At 40.3% G+C, this 27,624-nt stretch overlaps 1 protein-coding gene across 1 annotated transcript in view; it reads left to right on the forward strand.

Moving 5' to 3' along the window:
* Positions 1–27,624, forward strand: part of FBN1 (fibrillin 1) — a 139,671-nt gene that overhangs the window by 101,372 nt on the left and 10,675 nt on the right. The window contains exons 33-55 of the mRNA XM_066328415.1: positions 3,711–3,833; positions 4,428–4,550; positions 6,340–6,465; positions 7,490–7,612; positions 8,167–8,289; positions 9,155–9,319; positions 9,709–9,777; positions 9,892–10,017; positions 11,276–11,398; positions 11,485–11,643; positions 12,493–12,564; positions 14,703–14,828; positions 15,578–15,700; positions 18,440–18,565; positions 19,283–19,399; positions 19,778–19,906; positions 20,173–20,292; positions 20,725–20,850; positions 22,808–22,957; positions 24,330–24,395; positions 25,144–25,260; positions 25,620–25,739; positions 27,361–27,483. Of these exons, the coding sequence (XP_066184512.1) occupies positions 3,711–3,833; positions 4,428–4,550; positions 6,340–6,465; positions 7,490–7,612; positions 8,167–8,289; positions 9,155–9,319; positions 9,709–9,777; positions 9,892–10,017; positions 11,276–11,398; positions 11,485–11,643; positions 12,493–12,564; positions 14,703–14,828; positions 15,578–15,700; positions 18,440–18,565; positions 19,283–19,399; positions 19,778–19,906; positions 20,173–20,292; positions 20,725–20,850; positions 22,808–22,957; positions 24,330–24,395; positions 25,144–25,260; positions 25,620–25,739; positions 27,361–27,483 (2,775 nt within the window). The remainder of the gene's footprint in view (positions 1–3,710; positions 3,834–4,427; positions 4,551–6,339; positions 6,466–7,489; positions 7,613–8,166; positions 8,290–9,154; positions 9,320–9,708; positions 9,778–9,891; positions 10,018–11,275; positions 11,399–11,484; positions 11,644–12,492; positions 12,565–14,702; positions 14,829–15,577; positions 15,701–18,439; positions 18,566–19,282; positions 19,400–19,777; positions 19,907–20,172; positions 20,293–20,724; positions 20,851–22,807; positions 22,958–24,329; positions 24,396–25,143; positions 25,261–25,619; positions 25,740–27,360; positions 27,484–27,624) is intronic.

Here is a 27,624-nt window from a genome sequence, read left to right on the forward strand (position 1 = left end):
AACAAAATAGGGTGACTGACAGGTTTTTTTTCCCCAGAGTGCTTAGGATTGTTATGATGTCAGACCTGCATATTATTTATTGTGCGTGTTCTCATCTGTTGTAGGCAGACAACTCTCTTAGTATAAATGGGAGTTGTGCAATTGCAAAGCTGAGAACATGTGTGCAGCAGCACTGGGGCACAGTGGGACCGGCTGAGGATGCAGTGTCAGTCTCCGACTGGAATGTCTTTATTTTCCTTGGCTTGTCACGGACTCATGCTGGAGGCAGAAGGAGAAGGTTGATATAAATCAGTGACTCACTCCTTTACTCTTTAGTGAAAATCCCCATGAAGTCAGTGGGAATAGGCCATCATTGTGTGAAACCCTGACTTCAGTAGTGTCCTCGTGGGTGCTCTTTGGGTCATGATACCTTTACTGAGACCGAGTAATGCCTTTGTCTTCAGATAATTTAATGAAAATAGCTGGAGTATTTGATGAGTATAGTACTGTTTGTACTGCCATGCAGACAGAACAGGCTGGACTCATGCTTTTATTAAAGATATTGAGTTAATTTTTTCCCCTACAGAGCTCAACTTCTCCTTTCTGTTTCATTCTCTGAAGCCATAATTCAATACTTATGGCAACATAAATCCATATTAAGCTCCAGTATAAGCAGGCATAAATTCCACTGATTTCAGTGCACCGTTTACACAGGACCATTTTTGGTCTGAGATCTCTTTTGCCTTAGAAATAATTGCAGTGCAATAAATGTAGACTTATAACTCAGCTGTGCAATGAAAGCAGAGAACAGGGATTATAGCAAAACAACATCTGATTTAAACACAGGGGAAAAGAAGTAAAATCTGGCATGAAGCCAGTGATGGTATTTTATATGTCTCAATCAGCTTTTATTTAAGTATCTGAAAAACTTTTCCATACATCACGGAAAAGAGCCCTGCAATGTCCCTTTAAAGGTAGGTGGTATTAAAGAATACAATTTGCATTCCCTGTTTGATCTTTACCCAGACATTTCAGTGGCTGATGCCTGAGAAAGTTGATCACATTATAAATATGTTATTTGGGTATAGATTTATACATGCAGCTTTCATCCCAAAGAAGATTCTAAACTTTTTAGAGTGTGTGTCAAAGAGCTGATGGGGAACAAGTATTCACTGCAAGGACCCCAGTGCTGTGGTGCTGCAGTTTTGCTGGGATGTGTTAGTGGGGATTGTCAGGTACAATGTGTCAATGGGTCAGTGCATGGGGGGATGGAGTCCACAGTCACTTTATGGAGAGTGGAAAATTTGGCTTGGGTTTTCTTAAATTTGAGCCTTAGCATGACTTCATTGTGGTGTAGCTGTTGCAGGCAAGTTTGTGTTTGCTGGTGGTTTAAAAAAAATCTTGGCAGAAACCTCTTTACTGGTGATGGGTTTTTTTTTGTGGCGTTTTGTTGTGCTCTGCAGGGTATAAGGAAACTTGTGATTGTATGTTTCAAAGCATCAAAAAGTCAAATACAGTAGAGTCTTAATGTGAGCAGTGGTTTAACAGTTTGGGGTTTAAAATCATGTAAAGGTTAAAATATGGAGTGTTTGCCTCAGCTTTTTTATGTCAGAGTATACTGTAGATGACCTCTCTAAATTCCTTCCAGTCTTTCCCCAAGCCAAAATGAGTTGCTTTTTTTTCAGGCCACCCTTAAGATTTTTTGACAGACGCAAGTTTCCTGTTTAGGGTGATGTTATCTTCATATGAGTTTCTGCACATGCTAAGGCAAAACTGCTTTGAGATTATTTGTTCCTGACCCTTTTTTTAAGTTTTAAAAGGTAAATGTCCATTTGCATGTTTTCAGGCCTGTTGGTGGAGTTAAAATTCATTAATGGTAGATTCCAGCTGCCAGATTTAGATTCATATCTCGTTGTCAGCATTCAGATTATGGCAATACTCTTGTCTGGTGTTTTGAGTCAAAGCAATGCCTCACTTAGAAAGAGACTTAGAAAAGTAAGACTGGATTAAATTCCACTTTAACAGACTAAAAAAACTCCAAAAAATTAAAAGCCAACCCACTAAGAAACAAACAAAACAAAACAAAAAATCCCAGACCATATCACAGGGACCCATGCCCCCCGCCAAAATCTCATGAACAAAAAACCTCAAGCAAGCATAAGACTCACCAAACAAACACCCTGTCCCTCCCAACCAGCAGTCGGTTTGGGTCTTTTCTGGCCTTGAGTATTTCATTTTAGGATAATAGACAGACGTTGTCTGCTTCTTGAAGTCGTGTGTTGCCTTTGTGAAAAGGCAAAATACATGTACGAGGCATAGTGAAAGGACACAGCCTTTTGTCTATAGAAGTGTGGACAGAAAAACCTAAGAAAGTGTAGTAAAGGAAATTGTTAAACATTTTTGCAGTTTCCTCATTAGCTCCACAACCTTGCCCTCGAAAGTCTGTGATTTTGGGGCTGAAAATCCCAAAGGCTGTTACATATTTCGTGGGTGATGCCTTTTCTTGAGCCTCCTCTTGAGAAGGATCTGAGCTGGGTTTTTGTCTGTGGAATCATGTAGAGTTGTGAGCTTGTTTTCCCTTTCCATCAGCTGTTTTACAGAGTGAGATGATTTGGCTTACAGCAACATCAAAGACACCAGGGAGGGCAAAAAAAATGGGTATCAGTTTTAAGTGGTTTGATGTGAACTCTAGGTAAATAACATCCTGCATGGAAGTAAAGTGCAGTTTAATATCTCAGATACAGAAAATATTGTAAAATCCAAAGCTCAGATAGGCAAGAAAATTCTTGCCAGTTTTGTTTCAGTTACCAGTAGTAATTTCTGAAAACTTTGCTGTTTAGTTTTTATATTCTCCAACTACTTATGTGGAGCATTAATAATGTTTTGTGAGAAGGAAAAATGGAGTTCAGTTTGGGTTTTGCAGTCTATACATTTTGACATTGCCAGAGAATGCCCAAAAATGAAAATAAGGGGAAAATAGTAAGTACTGAAATAAAATGTGCTGATATGACCATGTATGTTGAAGATTGGATGACTTGCTGCCCGGTGTCTCCAAGGATGCTGACTTCTTCCCACTGTGTTAGGTTTCCTGAGTTCCTAATAAACTGCCTGCCTGATGAGCTCCTCAGCTGTCTTGGTCAACACAGTGGTGCAGCCTGTCCCTCACCTTGCACACAGCCTCTGGCCAAGCAGAACCTGCTTCATTCTCTGCCTGGAGACAATCCTAGGGGCAGCTGGCTGGTGGTGCCTGGCTGGTGTTCGTCAGTATCTGTGCTGTGGGCTGTGGGTGTGCTGCATTCCAGGAGTCCCTGCCCAGCAGAGTTTCCTCTGAGACTTTTAGCAAACCCTGCAATGTGGAGCCACCAGTGTAGTTCCTCTCTGCGGACTCTGCCCATCTCTACAGGATGGGCACACTGGGAAGGCTGTCTTCTGAGTTACTGTTTTCCTTCGTGAATATAGACTTCGGAGTAAACTGCAGCAGCACTGCTTTATATGCCTATCAGAAGAACAGGTAGTGGGGCAGCATGTTTGAATTGTCCTACATGCTTCTTTGCTTTTCTTTGCTTTTCTTTCTTGTGTTTTTTTCTTCAGCTTCCTTTTTAAATGTCATATTGTAAAGAAATGCAGGCTTGCTTTCATGTTCAAATTGCCTTTCTTGAGAAATTCTAGTGTCAATTATCTGGCTATGAGAGAGTGTGTTCCATGAGCTCCTCAAACATCTCTGCTTACAGATATCAATGAGTGTGAAATTGGAGCCCATAACTGCGACAGACATGCCATATGTACAAACACAGCAGGAAGCTTCAAATGTAGCTGCAGCCCCGGCTGGATTGGAAATGGTATCAAATGCACAGGTGAGGGTGTTATGCATTTGTATTTATTTGTAAGGTCAGACTGCAGTGGGGTTCTAGCAATTATGAAAAAAACAATACCACACCTATAAAATGAGACGGCAAATGGTAATTGAATTTGTTAGGTTGATTTGACATGATCTGTTGGAGGACAAATTCTCCAGCATGGTAACTGTGAAATCAGCATTATCTCATGTTTGGTTTGTGAAATGATGAGAATGGACTGGACCATGGAGAGAGATCCTTTGTGCTTGAGGGCAGCTGATGGGAGGCGGTGAGGGCCTCCTGGTGCTCCCTGTGACAACAAGGTCTTAGTACAGGTCCGGGCCTTCATACTGAGTGCCCTGGGGCTTCCTCAGTCACAGTTCCCTTGTCAAACTTCTTTGATGGGCTGCAAATAAGCTTTTTCAGTCAGATGGCCACACATGTGTGGGTTTTCTTATGGAAGATTATTTAAAGTAGAGCTTGTGTATGCCATACACTATTGAAAGTTTGTATTCTTGTGTGGTTTTTCAAAGCTTGTATTCTTGTGTGGTTTTTCAACTAATTGTTTGTTTGTTTGTTTGTGTTTTTCCCTCCGTTTTTATTATTTTAAAGATCTGGATGAGTGCTCCAATGGAACCCACATGTGCAGCCCACATGCTGACTGCAAGAATACGATGGGCTCTTACCGCTGCCTGTGTAAAGAGGGTTACACTGGGGATGGTTTCACTTGTACAGGTGAGCAAAGGATGAACTCCAGTGGTACCGTGCAACCTAAGTTAGTCTGTGATCCAGTACGCAAAAACTGCTATTAAACATTAGAAATTTTCATTAATATGTCATCATTGATTGTCTTCTTTCACCTAGGTTGCCATAGCTTAAACGAAATATTTTGTATTATACATAGTCTAAATCTCTCATCTTTTTTCCTTTGATAAAATGCAATTTTTCATTGAGCTTTTCTTGTTAGTTGAAATGAATGGCAAAATTATTAAAACAATGCTCGATTACCTAATTTAGCTAGTTAGTAAACTAGTCCATTTGCTACTCACCTTAATACTTAAATAATAGGGCATATGCATCAAAATTACTTCAAAAAATTGCCTAAAAATGTTTGTCCTTTCCACAAGTGAGTGTGTGATGTCTGTCTTCTTTACTCCATCATCCTAAAAGCTGGTATCAGGATGCAGTGCTGGCAAGTAGAATGAAGTAGCTGCTTCTGAAACCTAATTTTATAAACTGTAAATGAGATTATAAAACTTTGCTAGAGAGATGTTTCCCGCCCACACTTCAGTGTTCTGCTTTGAAGAACGGATTAGCTCATGTGTGCTTAGTCATGAGGAGCTGTGCTCCTGCACTGAGGTCGCAGTGTGGCTGGGGATGCTCGGTGGAGGGTGACGCTCTTTGGAGCACAGCCATGTGACACAGCTGGTGGGCCAGCTTTTCAGCTGGGGCAAATCAGCAGCACTCCATCAACTACAGCAGGTTTTTAGAGCATCTGAGAATCTGGATTATCAGGTTTAAGGCTGATTTTGAATCCTTCCAAATTCTAAGCAGACCTTGGAATTCTGTTTAATTCTCTCAATATAGTTTCATCTTGAATCTAATTCAGCTTCCTCAGTGGCCTTCCTAACCCAGTGCTCTTTGTTAATTTCCTGTTTGATGATTTCCAGAAGTCTGTAAGCTACATCATTCAGATGGAGCACTTACAGAGTTTCTGCATTCAGTAGAACTTTTTTTTTAATTTGGATATCTTATTGTTTGTGAATTCAAGAGGTGTCTCAGACTCAAACTAGAGCACTCAACTGTTCTGTAAGCCCTCTGCCAAGGTGTGCAGTGTGCAGCATTCCCCCTAGCAGGCAATTTTTGATTTACCAGCCATGGACTTTTCAAAATTCACACTGCCAGCCAGACTCTGTTGCAATAAGGATGTGTTTCTGTGATGTGTAACACTTCAGCTAGAGAGTAAGGGCCATGGTATATCTAAAGGTGAGTGGAGTCCAGTAGCGAGGCTGTTTTTCTCATCAGCTGTTAACCTGCAGTTTAGTTTTGATGAAGTTCTTTTCATGCCATTTAATGTCAATGTTTTAATGTTTGGCATGGAGAACTGCCTATTACCATATGTTTGCTCACTGCATAGTAAACCTCTTTTTTTTATTTTTTTTTCCTCCCAATTACTGCCTCTAGACTTTGCTGTAATAGGAACAATAACTAGAATAAATTTCACGGGCTCATTCTGAATCTAAATTTGATCCTGGGACTGCCTCCCATTGTTATTAACTGGAGCTACTCTGAAAGTCTGTGTCTCTGATTTTCCTTTTGATTGGAAACTGTATTTGCAACATGTCAGGAATATACAGAGCTGTTACATGTAGTTACCTCTGCGTGTAACTAGATTGCGGTTTCTTCTGCACATGTTCAGATATAATGGAATAAATAAAATGCTTGGAACACTGAATGCTTCAGCTCAATTGCTGGTGTAAAAACCATCTTTACTGCTAACTTGCAATATCCCTTCCTTTTACAGACCTTGATGAATGCTCAGAAAACTTGAATCTCTGTGAAAATGGGCAGTGCCTCAATGCCCCTGGAGGGTATCGCTGTGAATGTGATATGGGATTCTTGCCAAGTGTAGATGGGAAAGCATGTGAAGGTAATTTTTTGTAAGCTTTAAACAACACTCAACAGATTCTGCCTTAGTAGTATTTTATGTTCCAATTTTTTACAGTTATTTGCTGTTGTGGTGGTATTGAGAACAGCATGATTTTTTAAATAGCATTAGTCAATTAAGTCAGTCAAGAAGATGCAGCCTTATCACCTGACATAGTAATAACTCATAGCAACTAGTATTTAATGGAGTTCATAAGTACATCACTTTAAAAAGGATTTTTTCCCCTTGAAAAGTGTTTTGTGTATTTTTTTAGAAATCTACCAAGTGAAATAATTTGAGAGTGAGTTTTTCTTTAAACGAAACCATTATTAGGTTTCATAATGTTTCATGGAACAATTTACTTTCAAACCTTTTAGCTAAGTTTAAATAGCTTTTTTAGAGGCTAGCTCCTGTTGCTAAAACAGACTTGCCACATGTTTCAGATGTGTACACTAACTGCAGTATTTTAAGATCCTTTGTAAACACACACTTCTTCATTGTATCAAATTAGTTGTTCTTTGTGCAGTGCATGTGGCATTCAGTAAATGCTGATTCAGACTCAGTGACTTGGAGAAAAGGCACAAAAGTGTCTGTGTGCCGAACTTTACATCTGTCAAATGTAGTAACCCAAAGATGAACATGAGGTTCCACCTTTGGGCACAAGCTTTTCTCTTGTTGGTGTCCAACTTTCTGCAGATGAGTGCTGATTTGTAATGAACTTCATTTTATTAAGGCATATCTTCTGCTATGTTTAATATTGCTGCTTGTCAGATTAGCCCACTAATAAGCTGGGATAGTTTCTGGCATAGCTTCCAGAGTGATTGGAAGGAGCCTTTTTCCCAAAAAGATCATTAGGGATTAGATTCCTTAGGCTCCAACATAAATCTTCCATGTTACTTTTTCTTGTCTTACACGGTGTGCAGAAGCTGTTGTCTTCCACATCCATGCTGCTGAAAGTGTTTGCAGTTCTCTATGTCTCAAGATGATAAGGAAACCTCTTATTTTTCCCCTCCTGTTCCTTAATCAGATATTGATGAGTGCTCACTGCCTAACATCTGTGTCTATGGTACTTGTCACAACCTCCCTGGACTCTTCCGATGCGAGTGTGAAGTGGGCTATGAGCTGGACAGAAGTGGTGGTAACTGCACAGGTAAGACTTTGAACGTGCTTTTTGATCTTCTGTCAGTGATCTTCATAGTCAGCTCCTTAGGAAATTCTTTTGTTCAAATCAAACTGGGTATAGGAAAATACAGACTTCCCTACTGTATAACACAGGATTCTTCATACCTTTTTATGGTCCTCTTTACTGTTCTTTGTTCCCCTCTGATATTCTCTTAAGAAGAGGAAAAACAGATCAGAGAGAGCTGCTCTGGCAGAGATGTGTTGTGCTTGTACAGTGCTGGATGGTAAGCTATGGCCTTGTCTTGTATTTTTTCCCTTAGGTATTTTTTTAGTACTTTATGTGAATCTTGTTTATAGATTGATTTTTTTCAGGAAAAGTGCTTTTTTTCATTTTCTTATGAAATGATTAATTAATCTCAGACTACTGTTCTTCTAAAATGCCTGTTTATTCTTTAGAGCTTTCTGGAGACCAATATCTTGTAACTAATGGATTTGTGATGGTCAGTGTATGGTACCTGATGTATCAATGGTTTTTAGTGTCCTTGAGTACTTGCTTACCACGTGCTGGTCTTTTTCTTGCAGATGTTAATGAATGTGCAGATCCCACAACCTGCATCAGTGGCACGTGTATCAACACTGCTGGCAGTTACACCTGTGAGTGCCCTCCTGATTTTGAGCTGAATCCCACACGAGTTGGATGTGTTGGTAAGTTGGATCTGTTGGTTCCCTGTGCTATTTACAGGTGGAGTTCCTGACTGCGTAGGAGTAAAGTCTCAGGTCATGGGAAAGGGCTTGGTCAGGCTCTTCAATTCCCATCCCACTGCCCTGGCTTAGCGCTGTAATAGGGCAGCAGGAGCATGTCCAGAGTTGATGCAGCATGCCAGCAGTGCCCCGCTGCCAGAACCAACCCCTTGGGGCTTGTTAGAGCTGTCCACAGTTTACAGCAAGCAGGAGACAGTTTTAAAATTGAACAAACTTAATTCCATATCCAGTTGGCCCCAAGATGCCAGGCAAAAGAAGTTGTGGCGTGAAGCCACCTATGCTCTTGGAGCACTGAGTGCATTTGGCTAGGTGCAGCTTTATGACCAGTGGAAATGCTCTTGTATTAGGCTCCAACTGCTTAGTAATCCTAATATTTTTTTGGTTTTGTTTGTTTAAGAGGGTGTAGGGTTGCTTCTCAAATTTTAATGTGTTTAAAATTCCTAACATTTAGTAGATGCTTTCCTGCTTGTAAACCTCAAGTAGAGGAGAAAACAGTGGATATCTGGAACTGGAAAGATGTATAAATGTGAGGGAAAATGTGAGTGAAAATGAGAAAAAGCTTGGCTGACGTGCCCTTGGACTTGATGAGTAAATTTCCTAGTTTGTGAGAAGTCCAAAAAAGCCAAGGAATGGGGCATCAACAACCGATCTAAGTGAGAAATGCTGGGCCCCCTCGGGCAACACAACTTACTTGCTTTGGTGTTCTGCAAGAAATGGGAGCCATCTGTAGGTATCCCTCACCCTGTGAGGATGTGCTGTGCTTTGCTCTCTCCTAAGATGTGTTTGTCATTATGTGCATTGTGAACAGATACACGATCTGGCAACTGTTACCTGGACATCAAAACTCGGGGAGATAACGGTGGCACCTTCTGCAGCAATGAGATTGGAGTGGGTGTTTCCAAGGCCTCCTGTTGCTGCTCCCTGGGCAAAGCCTGGGGAGTTCCCTGTGAGCACTGCCCACTTGTGAACACAAGTAAGTCTGCATTTCCTGGCTTAAACACAGCAGTGTGTTTGGTGGGTTTTTTCCTAATTTAGCCAGGTAGATCAAATACTGGTGTGCATTTATTGTGGACATGCAAGGAACAGGCTTCCACTGGTCTTCACCAAAAGCTTTACTAGTCTTTCAGAAAGATTATTTAGTCAGAATATTATTATCTCTTCTGAGCAAGTTTGCTATTACACTGAAAACTACATGATGAAATGGAAAAACAGATGATATTGCAGAATAAAACCTAACATCTCTAGCTGGTTAGTTTGTAAATTTACATTTAAATTATCTGTAATAATCTGATCCATTTTCAAAAACAACTGTGCTGATAATGCTTCTACTGTCATATGCTCATAAATCTGTTTTGTTTTCAGCTGAATATAAGGTTCTTTGCCCTGGAGGGGAAGGATTCCGACCAAACCCTATTACAGTTATATTAGAAGGTAATGTTAGCAATTTCCTATATTTACATGTCTGAAAATGTGAAACTCTGTAGTGGGGATCTTCTTTTTTTCATCAGAAATATTAATGAAATGTTTATGCTTTTGTTTGGACAGATATTGATGAGTGTCAAGAACTGCCTGGACTTTGCCAAGGAGGAAAATGTATTAATACATTTGGTAGCTTCCAGTGTCAATGTCCATCAGGATACTACTTGAATGAAGAGACTCGAGTGTGTGATGGTATGGAGCTTTCATTTAACTAGTCTTCTGCTTTATTCTTTGGAAATAATGACAGATCAATAGAAAGAGAATTCAATCTTTCCTTGAAAAGGAGCATAAGTAGACTAAGCAGTCTGAAGCTTCAGGGCAGGAAAATTGAACAAGCTGAAATCTTGCATTAAGAGTGTGAAAATTCCTTCTTGACCATATTGAAGTATATGCAAGTTTTTTTAAAAAATTTTCATATTTTGATCAAAACCTGAAAACCTAACAATTTTTTTTCTATAAGTAAAATGTAATTTGCTAACTTGCTATAAAAAAGAGCTGTTTGCTAATAGACATTGAATAAGCAGTCAGATAAAAGAGCAGACTTTCCCCATGAATCTGGTGGACTGATGTGTCCATGTATTTTTCCACTGCTTTTTTCACTCCTTCTGATTCAATGGTCAACTGAAAATATTGGTTGCACTGCAAAACATTTTCCTTTCCATAGCACAGTCAGAAGTATGTGTGCCACACTCAAGGTGTACTGAATATAAAACCTTAAGCAACCCATCAAATTCTAAAATCTTCTGTTGTCCAGGCTGTCTTCAGTCTTCCAGATTGTTAATAATGTTAATGTAGTGCCTATGAGGTGCATAACACTGCAGAAATGCAAAACATTCAGGCCCTAAAATTAAGGCTAAACCAAAGTGCTTCATCCACATTATGCCCATGTAGCTTGACATGCTGAGTGGTGTGTCAAAGATACTCTAAAATTTTAAGGCTGGGGAAATATTTTTTAATGTTTGGAAGCTGAGGTGTTTTGGAGATGTTGTGTTGGTTTTGGTTTGATTTTTTTTAAACAAAACTTAGTTTCTTGATGCAGTAAATATGACATCTTGTGTTGGGAAAGTGGCTCACTTTCCCCAGTCAGGCAATGCTCAGAGCTCCACAGGGAACCACTTTGGTTTTTTTCCAGATCTAAAAATCCAGAATGGAGGAGATCCTCAAATACTATTTTTGTGCAACAGATGCAAAAGCCAAATTGCTGTTTCTGAGCTGTCCAGACATATCAGGGTTCCCATCTTTGCATCACAGCTGGGCTTTTCATGGCCACCTGTGATGCCACTTCCTTCTCTGTGTGCCTTCACTCCACCATGACCTTCCTCAGAGCCCCTTCAGCTCTTCTCCACCAGTAGCTTCCTACCTCAGGCATTCCTGAGACGTTTTTGTTCTCAGAAGCACAACAAGAAAGCTTCAGTGGCCAGTCACTCACTGCCTGTTTGTTCTCTTCTAGATGTGAATGAATGTGAGACACCTGGCATTTGTGGGCCTGGCACATGTTACAATACTGTTGGGAACTACACCTGCATCTGCCCTCCTGATTACATGCAAGTCAATGGAGGAAACAACTGCATGGGTATGTGCTGGGGTTTCTTTAAAGCATTATCTTAGTGTGTTGGGCCAGGGAGATCAACTTCCCTAAGGTTTTCTTCATTTCCACAGATATGAGAAGAAGTCTATGTTATAGAAATTACTATGCTGACAATCAAACCTGTGATGGTGAGCTGCTCTTCAATATGACCAAGAAAATGTGCTGCTGTTCCTACAACATTGGACGTGCATGGAATAAGCCTTGTGAACAGTGTCCTATTCCGAGCACAGGTACATTTCTGCATTGCAAAGCTATCTGAAGGCTTTGGTAACATCATAATTACTATTAGTGAGTGTAACACTATTAGAGATGCTTTGTCTTTTTGTGCTCTTGTGTGTCTAAAATGAAGGGATTAGTTGTCTCTTTGTCCTGGGGATGATCAGCCTTAGTCACGATGAAGGCGTATGTGGAGTGGTTTGTGTCCATGCTGCCGGGTCGTGCCTACCTTGTGCCAGTTTCGCTGTCTCAGAGGTTTCATGCTCTATATTGGTCAATCCATCTCTTTGCAACTGCTTGTTGATCCAGGGTTGAGGCACTGACCAGGATTTTACTCTAACAGATATGGGGTGTGGTCTGCTTTGCCTCGATGGCTGTTTGTCAAGAACGGCCTTCAGGGTTTTACAACCCTTGGTGTGCTCTGAGAATGGCTTGTGTTGGGCAGCCAAGTGTAAGATGAAGAAGTGTCTCTGCTAATTGTATGGGCATACATGACTCTTCCACACTGGGTAAGACTGGAGGACATCCCACACTGGTTTGAGGTGGTTTGCTTCAAGAGCAACTTCCTAGACACTTGATTAACTTCCAGCTTGTAGTTCAGGTTTTTAAGAGTCAGATCTGAAATCGTATGCAAACAGTGTAATGCAAAGGGATAGGCATAAGCAGAGCAAAATAAGCATGTGATCCCAACTGGATGACAACCCAAGGGAACTCACATGGTGAGTTTGGGAAAGGGGCTGCTTGCCTCTGTGTGCCCTGCAGGTGCTGAAAGAGTAGAACTTTTTTGGCCAGAGCATATGATCAATTTTTGACTGTTGATTAATTACAAATGCTTTAATCATTGCTTTGCTTTCCTGTTGCAGATGAATTCTCCACACTCTGTGGAAGTCAAAGGCCTGGCTTCTTCATTGACATTTATACAGGATTACCAGTTGGTAAGCTGTAATTTATGTTTTGAACTAAATTGCATGCTACTTCTGCCCAGGGAAGAGGGGAGGTTTGTTTTCCCAGTTTTGATTTTTTTTTTTTTTCGTGGGAGGTATAACAATTGAACAGTGTAGTGGAGTTCAACCCTCTGTTTAAGTCCAACTTAAGTGCAAGCTTTGTGCCTGGCTACTCCTAGCTGGCAGCAGTGACAGCTGCTTGTAATCAAGGCAACACAGAACTCCAGAGAAACTGTAATCAGGGCTACATGAGCAGGGCACAGATACCGGGAATGAGAGGTCTGGGAGTAAGGCCAACCAGTATTTGGTCTGAGAGGAACTGGGAGTCTTTCCTTCAAACTAAAGCAGGATTTAATCTGACATTTCACATCAGTCCCCCTGGGTATTGGTTTGACACAAAAATCCTTTTTTCTGTTCAGCTGGAATATTTCTCACATATGTTATTGTGTGTTACATTTGAATTGTGAGTAACAAATTGCAAAACAAGAGGAGGAGGAATTTTAGGACAAGGAATTGAGTAAATCCCTAATGGGACTCCCTTTTGTTTTCATTTACTCTAAAATGCAAATGAAAAGCAGATCATATACCCTGTAACAAACAGAGATGGCATATAGGCAGTAATCAGATGCTTTAGCATGAAGCTGTTGCTGTGGTGCAGTGTTTAGCTAGTTAGATGAAAATATTTCTAATAAAGTGGAGAATGTAGTTTTTAAAGAGGTTACAGAAATGCTCAGTATTTATTATTTAAGAGGTCATTTATTGGAAGCAGTTTCCCCTTCTAGCTATTAGCATTAGTCCAGATTGTTGCAGAGTCTGCTCAAGCTAATTGGGCCCTTCATCAGCATCAGCAGGGAGCCCTTGGATCTTGCTGGCGTGCCCAGGTAGAAGCTGCAGCTGCAGTGTTTGACATGTGCAGGGGTGCTGCAGCCGCTCTGTCTGCGCTGCTGCGGCACGGAGCTGTGCAGTTCAGGAGCCAGTGGAAACAGAAGGGCCATCCCACAGAGCCCACCAGTGCAGCCAGGGCGTGCAGGCCCGTGCTGAGACTGATGCTTCTCACAGCTGTGCAAATCACAGCTCTCCCTGCTGCCTTGGGATTGAGGCTGTAGCACTCAGCTGCTGCTTTGCACAGGGATAACTCATGTCCCTTACACCTGCAGGTACGGGATCAAGGGAGAGCCCTCTGCAGGGGCAGTGCTCTGTGTACCCTCTAATATTTGCTTACAGTCCAGTGATGTTACTCTCTGTTGGGATTAAAGTTCCATATAGTTACTTCAGAAACAGAAATAGTTCTGTTTTACTCATTCTGTATATCAGAGGACTCAAAATTACAGAATCTAATGTAGAAAATTAACAAAACAAACCAAAATACATTATCTGATGGAAACTCCTTTTAGCTGACAATTTCCCACCATATTCTATGATGGTATACCTAAGTGCATGTGTCAATGTTTACTAAAGGCAGAGGCTTTGGAGGAATCTCTGAACTCTCTCATGTCAGGATATTAAGATATGTAAGGACCCAATATGCAAGACATATAATTGTAATAGCAGCTGGGTTTTTTGCTGCCAAAATCAGTTACTTAACAGGAGTGTATATAAAGCATTGGCAAACCCTGGCTGCCTGGCTTAATCAAGTTAATAGCATGTTGGCAGCACTTCAGATGTTACCTGTCACTGGCACTTTCAAACTGTTATATAAGACCCTGAAAGTCTTCTCAGATTAACTAGGGTGAAAGAGTGCAAAACTAATTCTGATAAGTGTTTGCACTCATTCATGCTCTCCTAAATTAAACCAAAGACAATTCCATTGTCCCTGTTTGGCTCTTGCTGATGACTCTACTGTGGTACTTGGGAATGTGATGAGGCTCATCAGGGCTATGGGTGGGAGACAGGAGGAAGGAGTGTCTTCCTCTGTATTCCTCTGTAGCAGAATATACCTTCAGTACAGAGAAGAGGCAGAATCTGAGAAAGCAGGAAATACTTAAATTTCCACAGTTTGGAATGTTCTGATGCATGCGTTTATAGGTTTGATAATTATCTTAAAGGGTCAATACATAAAGACATATTCTGTAGCAGAAAATTCCATAAAGTGCTCAGTACAAGTATTGAAACATTAATTATTCTTGCAGATATTGATGAATGCAGAGAGATTCCTGGAGTGTGTGAAAATGGGATCTGTATAAACATGGTTGGCAGCTTCCGATGCGAGTGTCCTGTGGGTTTCTTCTACAATGACAAACTCCTGATCTGCGAAGGTAGAGTGCTCCTCTCATTCAGAGGAATGGTGTTTCACCAGCTGCCAACTCAGACACTGCCAAATCAGAGCCTTGCAGGCATCCTTAATGGGGGAAAACACTGCTATCAGTGTAATAAGTCTGAGTTAATTCAGACATTTTTAATACTTTTGCATAGAAAATACCACATTTTCTGTCAGACATCTAAGGCCTTGAAGGCACATGAGTCAGCAGTCATGGGAAGAAATGCTGGGGTTTTTTCCGTTTTTTTCACATTTGACAGTAAAGCCAAGAAAAAAAATAGTAGTCTTGAGTCAGATCATAAGCACAACTTTTAAAATTCCAGAATATTTTTTTCTGATGGAACAAGTATTTTTGTAAAAAATATAAACAGACGGGGGGTTTTTTGTAGTTCAAACATTGCCTAACATTGTATTAGTCAGTTTAATGAAGAAAATTATGGGTTGCTGTCATTCGCTAGTATATGTTATGACTGCTGACAACATGGGTGCTGCAGGCACGACATTGAGAGCTTTGAGTAAAAGCTTCTTCTGTGTGCTTCTTCTAACTGGAAACCAATTACATTTCTGGGAAGATAAAGTTCTCCTTTTACAGCACCTGGAGTAAGGAAAATGGGTCAATTTTTTTTTACTTAGGCTTTGTGACTGTGTTTACATTGAAAATACCTGTAGGCTAAAAAAAAATACAGTTTTGGGATCTTTCCACTGCCAGCTTACCATAAAAATCAAGATCCTCTTTTGTCTTGGCAGATATTGATGAGTGCCAGAACGGGCCGGTTTGCCAGCAGAACGCGGAGTGTGTGAACACCGCCGGCAGCTACCGCTGTGACTGCAAACCCGGCTACAGGTTCACGTCCACGGGGCGCTGCACTGGTGAGTGCTGCCAGGGCTGCCCTCAAAGGGCTGGGGAAAACGTCTCCTCTCCAGAAAGCTGGCATTTCAGGACATGAGCTGACCTTCAAGAGCTCTTCTCTTAAAGTTTTTTAGGGCATCCCATAAGCAAGGAGGTAATTCCAGGCCCATCCCATGGATGTCTAAGTGGGAGTTAAAAAACTAAGTAGGTGTTTGTCTTTACTTTATCCCACCAAATGCAAGCATTTTTCTTTCTACCTTGTCATGTCTAGGAAGGGAAGACCATTTGATGCACTACCTTTCTGTATTTTCTGATTTTCATTATCATTTTCTATATGTGTTTTAGCAATTTATTTTCCACTTCTATCTTTACAAATAATTCTCTGCTTGCTGCTGGAGCTTCTGTTGATATCTGCTTGCCTATATGCCGTGACTAATTTGAAAAGCTTATTGCTGAATTTTCTAACTTTGATACAGGTTTAAACAGAGCTCATAACATTATTTTTAAATGCTTTTATATTTTTAAAAATTTAAATTTTTAAACTTAGTGGGACTGCAGTTTCATAATCTCTTTGCTTTTTTTCCAATATCTTAGTCCAGAGAGGCATTCATGTTATCTTGCTCACTTGAAGAATTGCTGAGATTTTAAAGGCTGCAGTGGGCCAAGTTGCTGTAAATATTATGTACTATATACATTTCTGAACAAAATAAGAATTACAACGGAAGCTAGTAACATTATCCTTGGGTTTTTGCTTCTGAGTACTTGAGTTTTAGGAAGTGCACTTTTCCCTGCACTGCAGTTTTTCATTGTTTCATGTGATCCTTGTGGGAAAAGGGTGTAGGGGAAATCAGAACACTACTATGAGAACTAACACTTTGCTTTGTTAAGCTATGCAGTGGGACATGTAAATATTCAATATGTTCCTAATGTAATTGTTGTTGTTAAGGGTTCAGTACAGCAGTACAGGAAGAGAAGGGAAGGTTCTGATACGGGTTACAATTCCAAAGATGAATTGGCACAAACTATAATACTTCCCTGTATTTTCCTCTTACTTTATATTTGGTGAAAATAAAGTTACACAATTAGAGTAAAAATAAAAGTGGTTGATAAAGTGCGTGATCCAGCAAAGGAAGGAAATTCCCAACCACTCTGCTGGGAGCAGAGAGTGGTGAGCACCTTGCAGGATTGGGTCAGCCATGGAAAACGATCACACCCTGGTAGTTTATGTGCTATTGAGTCAAACCCAATCTATCACAGCCTCTAGTATAGGAGTACTCTATTTATCTTACCTTCAAGATAACATTCTTCTGGTGCTCTCTACTGTGGTAAAAGAAATAGTTTTTCTAATAAATTAGTTTTTCATATGACTCTTCGTTCGCCCACAAAGCACCAGAAGAGTCATAGTTTTTCTTTTGTCTGTACTCTCCTGGGCTGTGAAGATCAGGAGTTTTTAAGACAACGTTGGCTTTCCTTCTGCCTCCTTCAGACTAATTAGCAGTGTTCTCAGCAATAACGTTGGGAGAACTTGGTCCTCAGTGCTCTCCCATCCAGAGTTACTCAGGGCCCCACGTGATGCACAGAGATCCTGGGGATGGGGCTGTCAGGATTGTCCATGTGCTGATGGTCCCTGTGCCAAGTACAGTGCAGAAGAGAGGCAGAAAAAAGAAATTTAGTACATGAAGTTCTTTGCAATTAGGAACAATTAGACTCTGAGTTTTGCAATGACCTGGGGATGATTTGCTGAGAAACTGCATCTGCTTGATTTACATTGTATATAAAAGAAAACTACTGAGTACTAAAGCCTAATCAATTTTCATACAAGCATTTCATACAGGTTCTAGTATTTTGGAGCTGAAGCATAGGAAGGAAGGAAGAATGTTGAATCAAACCAGCTCTTGGTGGTGATTGGTCAACAGAAACACCTCATCTGATGTTTCTGATTTGTTGTGGAAAAAACTATGCCAGAGAGCAAACATTTTGTTTGTTAACATTTTATTTCATTTACTATTGATAGAATCCTGGGTTCTGCCTGAAAGCATTTCTAATGAGAGTAGTGGAAGCAGTTGGCTGTTGAACAAGTATAAGAGATGCCCTGCTATTGTAAGGCAGCAATCACATGCTGGCAGGAGAGCTCACCTCCTTCTCTGCAGAACTACACAAAATATCCCCTGACTCCATATAGCAACACATGTTATGTGCCTGTTTTCTCTCTGCATGATGAGCTGATAAATCCAGTATCTTTTGTCTCTCTGTAAGCCTAGTGAGAAAAGTGTGGTGTTCATCTCCCGTTCTGTTCTGTTGATTTCCATGAGTTCATCAAGCAATTTGCGTTACAATCTAATGTGGATAAATGCAAGCAGCTGCTTTGATGAAAAGAATGCAAACTGTAATTCATATGCCTCTTTCATATCTCCTGCAGTCAGTATAGAGCCCTCAGACTCAGACCCTTTCCAGTCTCATGTCATTAATTCTGCTCTTCAAAGCTATGGTGATACGCTTTCCCTCCAGCAAGAATTTGAGTTTTCTAAATACCATTTTTATGCAATTTTTTTTCAGGTCCACAAATACTGGAAGAGGTAATTTACATGCAAATAAGCCCCTTTTCTGGGATTTACTTGGTAATGTTTTTGTTATTAATATGTTAAAAATACTATTTTAAGTTAGGCCATCGACTGGATACTGTCTTGGTTGCTGCCAATGCATCTTTCCAGCCTTGTAGTTAAGAAGCCTTAACTTGGACTGCACCTCTTTGTTTTCAGATCGGAATGAATGTCAAGAAATTCCCAATATCTGCAGCCATGGGCAATGTATTGACACTGTTGGAAGTTTCTACTGCATTTGTCACAATGGATTCAAAACCAATGATGACAGGACAATGTGTATAGGCAAGTATATCAAATTAAACTGAACTTAGGCTCCCATTAAAATCATTACTATGTCTATCCTCTCTGTAATAAGGAGTTGCATTACAATGTCTGAGATTGTGAGCCATATACCACGAGACAAAGGTGCAAAACTGCCCATTAGAGATGATAAAAAGCTGATACTGAATGAAAACCATCTCATTAAAGTAGAGCGAACCTTTTAAATTACATATCCTATCTGATAAACTGCTAATGCTTTCATTTTTGAAGAAAATATTTCGTTCTTCTTAGAATTTTCTGGAGCATCTTGTCTCATTTATTCCTTTTGGCAAGAAATTTAATAGATCAGTATTGCAATACAGCAGTTGTATAAGGCCTACTTGTTAATAGAGTGAATGAAGGGTTGATTTCTTGCCAGAAAAAACTTTTTCAGAAACAGTCATCTTCATTAACAAGGGAATTTTGTACTTAAGCCATTCACAGCTGTGAGTTGTGTGATGTATGAACAAATTGAGATTTCAGAATGCTTACAATTAAAGCTAGCTTACACTTACTTTGGGAAGGGTGATACAGGAGCCACAGTAAAGTAAATGATTGTTGGACCCTTGATTATTTTTGTAGATGTTAATATCAAGAGCGTAAACCTATGTAAAATCTTCTTTTTGGGAGACAGGGCAATCTTTTCCCCTTCTATTCAGTGTGTTGGCAGTGGATTATTTCTCTCCTGTTCCTTCACAGACATTAATGAGTGTGAGAGAGATGCCTGTGGCAATGGAACCTGCAGGAACACCATTGGCTCCTTCAACTGCCGCTGCAACCTGGGCTTCATCCTCTCCCACAACAACGACTGCATAGGTGAGGAGTGCTGAGCCCAGGCATGTGCTCCTGAGACTTTCTACTGCTAACAAAAGTACCGTCTTCTAATAATTAGTACCATCTTCTCTTTTGCATGGTCTGTGTGATTAAAGACGAAAGCCAATTTTTTCAGTCTCAAAAGACCTCTTTGATTATGTGCTGCTCACATTTTTTTAGTGTCACTTGACTGTTGGTGCAAAATACAGGAGCATTTGGGTTTTACTCCTGCTCTGACAATTTTATAATCTCCTCTCACTTGCTTTTGAAATGGGATTGTGTTATCAGTTACTTTGTTGATATGGTGCAAACAGAAATCTCACCTACCCAGTTTTCATTGTTGATAATGTTTCTGACATATTTCAATGTTATTTTTCTTAGACGTGGATGAGTGTGCAAGTGGAAATGGAATGCTCTGCAGAAATGGTCAGTGTGTGAACACCATTGGGTCCTTCCAGTGTCTCTGCAATGATGGCTACGAGGTGGCTCTGGATGGAAGGACTTGTGTTGGTGAGTGCCTTCTTTTAGGGTTGAAAAAAAGTGCAAACTTTGAGCAGATATGCTAAGTGAAACAATAGGGTCAGAGAGAACTGTCACACTGCTATCATTGTACCCAGCAGAAGAAAACATTGATAAGAAGACAAGAAGATGACTCCTCTCCCGCTCCTGAAAAGTTCCACCTTCAGTTTGATGGAATCAAATTAAAGTTGGCTCAGTCAGAAATTTATTGAGATAGCAGCAATTACCTCAAATAAATTGTCTTTCTTTTCTTCTAGATATAAATGAGTGTGCACTGGAGCCTGGAAAATGCTCACCAGGCACATGTCAGAACTTGGATGGCTCATTCAGATGTATCTGTCCTCCTGGATACATCCTGCAGAATGACAAATGTGAAGGTGTGTACAGAACAATCCTTCTGTCCCTTTCTTAGCTGCTCACAATTGTTACCTATTTCCTTTGCATTTAAATGTGAGTAATGTTTAATCTTTCGTGGCACTCCACAGTTCTGAAGTAGTAAGTCTCTCATTTCCTAGAAAACATCTCACCAACAATTGTTTGAACCAGAACTACTTGCTCTGAATCCTAGAGCAATGTAATCCCAGGCTATTTCCTTGGTGGTACATTGCTAAAGTTTGCCCACTGCCTGAGGATTTCAAAACTAACTGTGGATTTTGCACTTGGATTACTGCTTCCTCTTTCTGTTCTTTTTTTGGGCTTTTTTGTCAAATGTGATAGATCTCAGTGATGATATAAAATTGCCCTTTATGTAGTACAGCTGCCAGTGTAAATATTATTATTTCTCATCTCTTTAATTACTTTTCTTACAGACATTGATGAGTGTGTGGAACAGCCAGAAATTTGTGCCCTGGGCACATGTAGCAACACTCCAGGCAGTTTCAAATGTCTGTGTCCAGAAGGCTTTGTATTGTCTTCCACAGGAAGGCGATGCCAAGGTAAGTTCATTCCTATTTTCTGGCATTTCAAAATTTGTTTGCTGTTTCATAAAAGCCTTTTTAGCAAGCTGTTTCTAATACAGCAAGAAGGCTCTGGACTCAAACAGTGTTTTTCATAGGGAAAACATGATAATTCTGTAGCTGGGGCCGGGTTCTGTCTTGCCCTAACATCTGTTTTTCATTAAATGGAACACTGCAATAAAAGGGGTGTAGTTAATGTTAAATGCACCAGGTTAAGCAAAGAAATTGTGTTGTCCTGAAATCCTTTCTTGCACCCCTGGAAGAAATGTTGGGGCGACCTGGACTCTTTGTAGACAGCAACAAGACAGAGATGGAGCATGACTACAGGCAGGAGACTAAAGGCAGCATTTCTGGTATTAAGGCTCTGCTTAAAACTTACCATATTCACCATAACACTTGTTATATGCTGATCCTCTCTGTAAATGTGAGTGGAAAAAAAGATTGTTGGAAAAAATTTGCAAGCAGTGTTGTGTTGACAATAAGCACTCATCTGCTTAGGGAAATCTGAAGTGTCATTTGGCCTCCAGATTACTGCATACACAGTTCAGAGCCTAAACAAGGGTGCTGAAAGCTGAATATCTAGTAATTAAAAGACACAGGTTAGTTTATTTTGTGTGTAAAGAAGAAGCACAACAAATTAGGAGGTGAGTTACTTTAAAGGCTTTAGAAATTATGAAATATATACAGCATTAAATGTCCTGTACACTGTGCACAGTGGGAATCACTGATGAGTAAGACCTTTATAAGGACCTCTGTAGTTTTGCTTGGCACAGAGCAGTTATGCATGTTGACACCATAGTGAGTTCTTCACTTCACAGTGGGCTAAATGAAATTGTGGTTTTGGTAAAAATGAATCCAACCTGCAGTAAACATTCATCCAAGTCTTCAAACCACCATGCATTTTGGCACAGTTACTTCACTCAGCATCAAGAAAGCATGTTCTGGCTGTGTTTATGTTGCTTGTATATATGTAGTTTCTTCAGTCTTAGGTTTTCTTTTCTTCAGGTACAAAGAAAAAAAAATCACAAAAACCCACCAAGAAGCAAAGTCCTAAAAAAGAATGCAGCCCAGTCTTCTACTTTTTAAATGTAGGCCACTGTTCCACACAAGATCAGAGGAAAATGCACATTTGTGTATGGACTTCAAAAGGGCTTCTCTCCATGCCCTAAAGAGGACTGTTCTTTTTTCAAGTGTCTCAGGCCAAACAAAGTTTTTTAGAACTTCCCATTACCTAGGACTTTGTTAAAACCTGGACATTGCCCAGCATTGATGCTGCAGCTGGATTATGGAGCAGCTGCTCCATATGGACCATATGGACCATAAGTGCCCTGCTGCGTCCCCCTGCCAGCGCAGAGAGCTGCCAGCTCCCCTGCCTCCTGGATGCTTGTGGTCTGTGGTCTCAGCTCTGTCCAGCATCCTGGTTACCCAGCTTCAGGGAATAAAATATAGTGCCACAGGGAGAGTTTGCTTTGTTTGTGTGTACCTCCAGAGGAAAGAGGAAGGAAAGGGCTGTTGAAAATTGCCTCTCATTTTGGCGCGACACAATATTGTCATTGCAAGTTGATGAAAATCTCTTGAGTTATTCTTACTAGTAATAGAATATAAATTTATGAGGCAATATTCAGTTTTTTGAAAGAGGAGCAAGAATAAGAGGACAGTACAGCCCTTCCATTTCTGCTAGACCAAAGAGCAAAACCCTTGCTTTTCATGTCTGGAAGGAAACTGTCCCACAGCTTTTCTTTACTGAGGTAGGGAGCTTCCCTCCTTATTCAAATCTTCCACAGTCAGAGACAATGATGGTCCCTATTAACAGAGCTAGATGGAAGTTGGGTGTTTCTGTGGGGGGGTATCCTGTAATTTTGCAGGTAACACCTCCAACTGGAAATTGTGCCAAGGTTAACCTAACTGCTCATAACAAGTTTTTTTCTCTATGCAGATCTGAGAGTCAGCTACTGCTTTACCAAGTTTGAAGATGGGAAGTGTTCTGTGCCGAAGTCCCGGAACCACTCCAAACAAGAATGCTGCTGTGCCTTAAAGGGGCAGGGATGGGGAGATCCCTGTGAGCTCTGCCCAGAGGAAGCAGATGGTGGGTTATTGACTAGCTTACCATACTGCCTCTCTGAACTGAAGGGAGATTGGGATAGAAGGAATTTTGAAAAAAAATTTTCTAAAGGTGTTTTACCCTAGTAATTGTCATAGGTCTCTTTAAAGTAGGTATCATTGCAGTCTAAAAAACCATGTCACTTGGATAGTCAGATATCAAATATATTCCTTCTTTGCTTATAGATTTACAGTGTTTAGTTGCTGAGTTTTTGTTATTTTGCTATGGAGGTATCAGATACAGAAAGTGGAAAGCAGCAAGTAGGTCCTTGATAGGCTCTGAGTAGCATTTCCTGCAAGACAGAATGGAATTCTTCTAATAGTAAATAGGTATAGGAAGAGGTGCCATAAACATGAAATCTAATTAAAATAAAACCCCAAACAGTTAAACCTGACCTACATCTGAATTTTGTTATTAAGAAAATGTAAATTTGCAATCTTATCAATGTGAATGACTTGCAAAAATAGCAGGGCATAACAAAATGCAGGCCTTGAGAAAGGAAAGCTTGCCTGGACCATTGCTAAAGAAACACTTTCCTTTGTTAGTATTCTTTTTAAGACTGAGTAACTTGACATCAAGCAACTCAACAGGCCTCTGTAGCATCGTGGTGCAATTTGCTGAACGGACTTTAATTCGTGCTGACAAATGCGGTTAACAGCATTACTGGTTTCAGCAATACATGATTGCAGTTCATTTCATTCATTAGTCATGTAGATGCTTTGCAGAAAATCCTCACAAAAGCCGAGGTTAGAAAAGAGAATTAGAAGTGCCAGTTGCAATATTCCTCCTAGGCCTATTGCCTGTGCGTGTTTCATTCCGTTGACATGGACCATGTGAACCAGAGTCAGTTGAAAAGCACAGCTTATGTTGCAGCATTTCCTTGAAGTGTCAGCACATGTATTTTTCACAGTCCAAACTCTCCCAAAGGATATCAAGGCCCTGTTTCTGATCTTTTAAAAAAGAAATAGCTTTAAGATAGTTGAGTCTGGATTAAATTATACCTTCTTCAGAAAATGTAGGAAATTTTACTTTTACAGCAGAAAAAAATACAATCACTGCTACTGATACTTCTAAAATAGAAATGATACATTAGTTTGTTTCTTAAGGAAGTTAAATACTGCTAATTATTCATGGGATTTTATACATAGGCATACAGATGATTTGATGAAATGTTAAGCAAACATACAGTTTTTGCATGAATATAAAGTGATAAGTTTATACATTCGCATACTTTTTTCTGGACACAAACATGTCCAGGAGGATGAACTGGTAGCACTGGTTTTGTGTAGTTTGTCTGGAATGCTGATTGCCAAGATAGAATTTAACATATGGTTTCACTTTTATGGGTTTTTTTCAGAGGCATTCAGACAGATTTGTCCATTTGGAATTGGCATCCTTGTTGGACCTGGTGATGCAAGGCTGGGTAAGTGCCTGAACTGCACCGTGCCACTTTTGCATCAGTGTCCCTTTTGCACCAATAAGCCATTCTCCATTTCAATTGAGAATAGCACCTCTGCAAATTTCCCAAAACTATGAATTATGGAAACTTCTATGCCTTTTGTTTTCTCCAATTTTTCATACTGATGTCAAATTCCAGTTTGAATATCTCAAATATCAGAAATTAGACTTCTTTTAGAGCTAGGAAACTTATGTAGGATCTAGAGAATGGATCTAATGTCACGTAGCATGCTTGTCTTTTCTTATACAATATGTGTAGCCTGTTTACAGTAAATGGTTTTAATCCTCCAGAAGTGCAAACCACAGTTTCCCAGATCACTTCAGTACATTCTGTTCTCTCCCAAGACAAACAGCACTTCAGCCTTATTGGCAAAAGTTTGCATTTAAGGAGCACTGGATGACTACTGCTTTTCATATCTGCTGCTCTCCCTGTAGCCCCAGTCCGAGAGGTTTCTATCTGACATTTAGAATCAGATATAGAATATATCTGATTCTGTTTATATCTGACATAAAGAATCAGTTTCTTTTCTGCATTCTGAAAGCTGACCTGCAAAACAAATTCTGTGCCCTAATCCTGATATATCAGAATTTAAATATTAGTATTTTTTGTGATCTCAGAAATATTTTTTTGCCAGAACACTTGTTCTTTGAGAGAAGTCTAAAAGCACATGAAGCCAGTTGGACTTACTGTGTTGTTTGTATTTTTGGTTAAGATGTGGATGAGTGCCTTGATCCTGATAACTGTAAATTTGGGCAGTGTATCAACACAGATGGGTCTTTCCGCTGTGAGTGTCCGTATGGTTACATCCTACAAGGAGCAGAATGTGTGGGTAAGTATAGCTGTTCCAGCTTCCATTTTAAAGGTTCTCCTGAGTTGCTAAGCATGGCATTAAGGAGCAGTGGGGGTGTTTTATTGTGACACTGTGGAGTCTTCCTCCCTGCTGGGCTTAAAACCTGCCAGGGCAGGGCCTGAGCAATCTGCTCCAAGTTGGCCCTTCTCTGGCTGAGTGTTTGATCCAGATAACCTCTAGCAATCCCAAATTAGTCTAGGAGTCTGTTGTTCTTACTCAGTACTTTAAGTGAGTTTTTGCATTTTCTATTTTTCTGGTTGTACATCAACAACATAGATTTTTTTATCATTTTGGTTGAGTATAACCATGTATTCTTGCCTTGGTCTAACAATTTGCAGATACTGATGAATGTGCTGTTGGAAACCCCTGTGGAAATGGAACTTGCAGGAATGTGATAGGAGGCTTTGAATGCACGTGTGTAGAAGGATTTGAGCCTGGGCCAATGATGACCTGTGAAGGTGAGACTCCCGTGTGCTAAGGGCTGTTGTAATTGTATTCCCTGATTTTGAAAACAGCTGAGGGGAGTAAAGCATCTTTAAAAATAAAACATAGACACTTGGAACAGTAACTCTTTATCTGAAATGGGAAAATGAGTTCCTCCTTCCTGTATCCACCTTGAGCTGTAGTATGTTCTTCTGACTGGAGCTGGGGTGGGCAGACTTTCAGGTGGTATCTGCTGAGGGACTGCCCAGAGAGGAGCATGTTGGGGTGCAGTCTCTTCAGAACTTCAGTTCCCAGAAGTGCTGCTTACTATGTGTATGGTTTTTGCCTACCTCCTTGAGTGAAGAGACTCTCCGTGCATGATGAAGATAGGAAATGAGCTGCTTGAGTGAGTTAGGGAAGAAACGGCAAACAAATGAGGAAATTCAAATACAAATACAAATAGTAGTCAGCAATTACCATGGTACCCCTAGGTTGAATATTTTTCATGCTTTGGTGTCTCATTTCAAAAATTAAAATTTGAAAATGAACGAAGAGAAGGAAGATCAGAGGTATAGAAGGGACACTCAGAAAATAAATTACAATTTTTCAGTGTGGAAAATGTGGTTGAAGAGATATATGATTTTATAAAGCCACAAGTGGTAAAAGTACCAAAAAATAGAAGGACCATCTTAAACAAACCAAAGTAAACATTATTATATACATGGTACTTATTTAAGTTGTGGAACCCTTTGCTGCAGATTATTAGAGAGGCCACAAGTATAAATTGACTGAGAAAGAGATTGTACAAATTGGTGTAGGAGTCCATCAGTGAAAATTAAGCTTGATAGTTTGGCTGTGGCTTTTGGCTGTGGAAGTCCTTAAACTGAGAGGCTGTACTGGGGGAAAAAACCTCTGCACACATGGTATGAGGTTTTTAATATTCATCTCCTCCTGTTACATCCAGGGAGGGGAGAATGTCCTAGGACGTTCTGACACTGTCCTCTGACTTGACACAGCTGTTCCTAAATTATCTGCCACAATCTATTTCTTTGCAAAAGAAATGCAAAAGAATGCTTCTATTTTTGCATCAGATTGCACTATTTTTACATACAGTTAGAGCTTCATTCACTTCCTTGTGGAATTTGAGTAAAACCTCAAATTGCAGAGGAGGAGCTAGCAGAGCGCAAAAACATCACTATATAAGCAGTAATTACTCAAGTAGTCCAGGCCATATGTAAATGCACTTCAAAATGGTGTTTCTAATTGTTTTATGGAATTCAGTTTATGAAGAAGCTGAATTAGTGCATGTAGAATTTAAGTAACCAATCAAAAAAACCCGAACCTAGGTGCAGAAAAGATACGGTTTTAACTGAGCAAGTATTTTGGCAGCATGGATCTGGAAATTATTTCCATTGGCTGCTTGCTGTTGAACTTACTGAAACTTCAGGTAGCTGTGCAAACATCCTGGCGTGTCTGGTGCCTGCTTCTCTACAGAAATCCATGAAGAGTAGAAACAAGGGTCCCCAGCCATTAAAATCTAGTCCTCAGTAAACTGGGATCTGTGGTGTTGCCTGTACCTAAAACGTGTGCACTCAATTCTGCTGAGTTTCACACAAGTGTTTCCCTTCCCCCCGGTGTTCTTCTCTCCAAACGCAGATGTCAATGAGTGCATTCAGAACCCTCTGCTCTGCGCCTTCCGCTGCGTCAACACTTTTGGATCCTACGAGTGCAAGTGCCCCGGGGGGTACGTGCTGCGGGAGGACCGGAGAATGTGCAGAGGTAAAGCTCCTACCAGGCTCTCACAGTTAGGAGATAATGATTTCAGTTCCTGCAGGGGCAGGGCTCTGACTCACTGCACTATGGGGCCAGAGTTTTAATCCCAGGAAGTAACTGAGTCAGAAAGAATTTGGGATGAAATGC

This window comes from Sylvia atricapilla, chromosome 13, assembly GCF_009819655.1.
Source record: "Sylvia atricapilla isolate bSylAtr1 chromosome 13, bSylAtr1.pri, whole genome shotgun sequence".
Classification (NCBI taxonomy): domain Eukaryota; kingdom Metazoa; phylum Chordata; class Aves; order Passeriformes; family Sylviidae; genus Sylvia; species Sylvia atricapilla.